The 1,658-nt window shown below is 49.4% G+C and overlaps 1 protein-coding gene across 2 annotated transcripts in view; it reads right to left on the bottom strand.

Annotated features, from left to right (window-relative positions):
* The window catches only part of ITGA3 (integrin, alpha 3 (antigen CD49C, alpha 3 subunit of VLA-3 receptor)), a 32,954-nt gene that overhangs the window by 7,105 nt on the left and 24,191 nt on the right, over window positions 1–1,658 (bottom strand). For both annotated transcript variants that reach the window (XM_008571810.1, XM_008571809.1), the window contains exon 23: window positions 212–310. In XM_008571810.1, coding sequence (XP_008570032.1) covers window positions 212–310 — 99 coding nt within the window. The remainder of the gene's footprint in view (window positions 1–211; window positions 311–1,658) is intronic.

The following is a 1,658-nucleotide window of genomic DNA, read 5'->3' as shown; positions in this document are numbered from 1 at the left end:
CTTTTAGACAAACCAATACTGGGGTCCCACTCCCAAGAACTCAGATTTTATTGCTCTGGGGCACAGTCCAGACAACGTCCTCCAGATGATTCTAACATGCTGCCAAGATTGAGAACCGCATACTTAATGTGTGTCAACACACTCTGCAAAGATGCCCTGCACTCTCACAGCCTGGCCAGACACTGCTGTCTTCGTTTACGTGCTCACTCACCCACGTGGTCTTGTTCTCCATGTTGATGGTGGAGACATTGGTTCGGAGGAACAGAGTAGCCCAGCCATCTACCCTGACTCGATCAAAGTCTCTGTAATCCTGGAGGAAGGAAGGGGTAGAAGGCAGAAGCAGCTGAATCCTCTCTGAGCCTCCTTCCTGATCCTCAGCACCTCCCCCATCACCCTCCACCAGGCAGCATCCTGGAGCAGCATCCCCAAAAGATCTGCTAGCCACACCTCTCCTCCACACACAAATGCACATCATTCATTCACTTCTTCATTCTTTTGTGCATCAGGTCCTGTACTGGATGCTGGGGATGGCAGAGACAAAGGAGGTCACAGTCTTGGTCAGGCCTGTGGGCCAAATCTGGCCCAGCACCTGCTTTTGTAAATAAAGTATTTCTGGCACAAGGCCATGCCCATTCATTTGACTATGGCAGTTTCCGTGCTTCACTGGCAGACTTGAGTAGCTGCAACAGAAACCATGTGGTCCACATAGCTGAAAAGATTGATAATCTAGTCATTCACAGAAAAGGTGTGGTCTAGGTGGATTGAGAAGGCTGGCACATGAGTAACTGCAACCCAGAGGTGAGCGTGATAAGTGGCATGCATGGCTTCTGAGAAAGTTCTGTGGGGATCCAGAGGAAGAGAGGTCATCTTCAGCAGGAAAAGTCACAAAGAATCTCACTGACAGTATCTGATGGAGACTTTGAAGACTGAATAGGAGTTTACAAACAGAGGTAACAGAGGGGAAACCGGCATTCCAGGGGAAAGGAACAGCACGGGCAAAGGCACGGACATGGGAAAGTAATGGACATGTGACAGAACAGTGGACACATGAGAGAAGATCCTTTCGGCTGGAGAANGGAGCGCCACCGCGCTTCCCAAGCGGCGCACTATCCAGTGCGCCACCGGGCCGGCCCTTCAGCTATATTTCTGATTGGCTATTGCTAGCATGTAGGAAACCTGTGGACTTTGGTATCTTGATATTGCTTTGAGCTCTGAAACTTCCTGAACTCTCTTACTGGGTCTAATCACTTTCTGGTTGCTTCTCTTTTCTGCCATGTAGACAATCACATCACCTGCAAATATTAATCAGTTTCTCATGGGTGAACTTCCATTTTGCCTTATTATCCTGCTGCTCTCCCTGTATTGCCTGTGGCGAGAAGCTCCCATGTCCACAGTGGATGTGACAATGGGTGAGATGATCAGAAGGCCCAGGTTCCAGCCCCTGACAAGCTGTGCCACTTTGGGCAGGTCACTTAATTTCTCTGGGCCTCAGTTTCCTCAGCCATGCAATACAGCTACAATCCCAGCCCTATGCAGATCAAATAAGCTAAAATGGTAGTTCCCAAGCCTGGCTGCACATTAGACTCACCTGGGGGTACTTTTAGACAAACCAATACTGGGGTCCCACTCCCAAGAACTCAGATTTTATTGCTCTGGGG

The sequence above is a fragment of the Galeopterus variegatus genome, unplaced genomic scaffold (genome assembly GCF_000696425.1).
Source record: "Galeopterus variegatus unplaced genomic scaffold, G_variegatus-3.0.2 Scaffold723, whole genome shotgun sequence".
NCBI lineage: Eukaryota > Metazoa > Chordata > Mammalia > Dermoptera > Cynocephalidae > Galeopterus > Galeopterus variegatus.
This window is presented reverse-complemented; position numbering and strand designations above follow the sequence as displayed.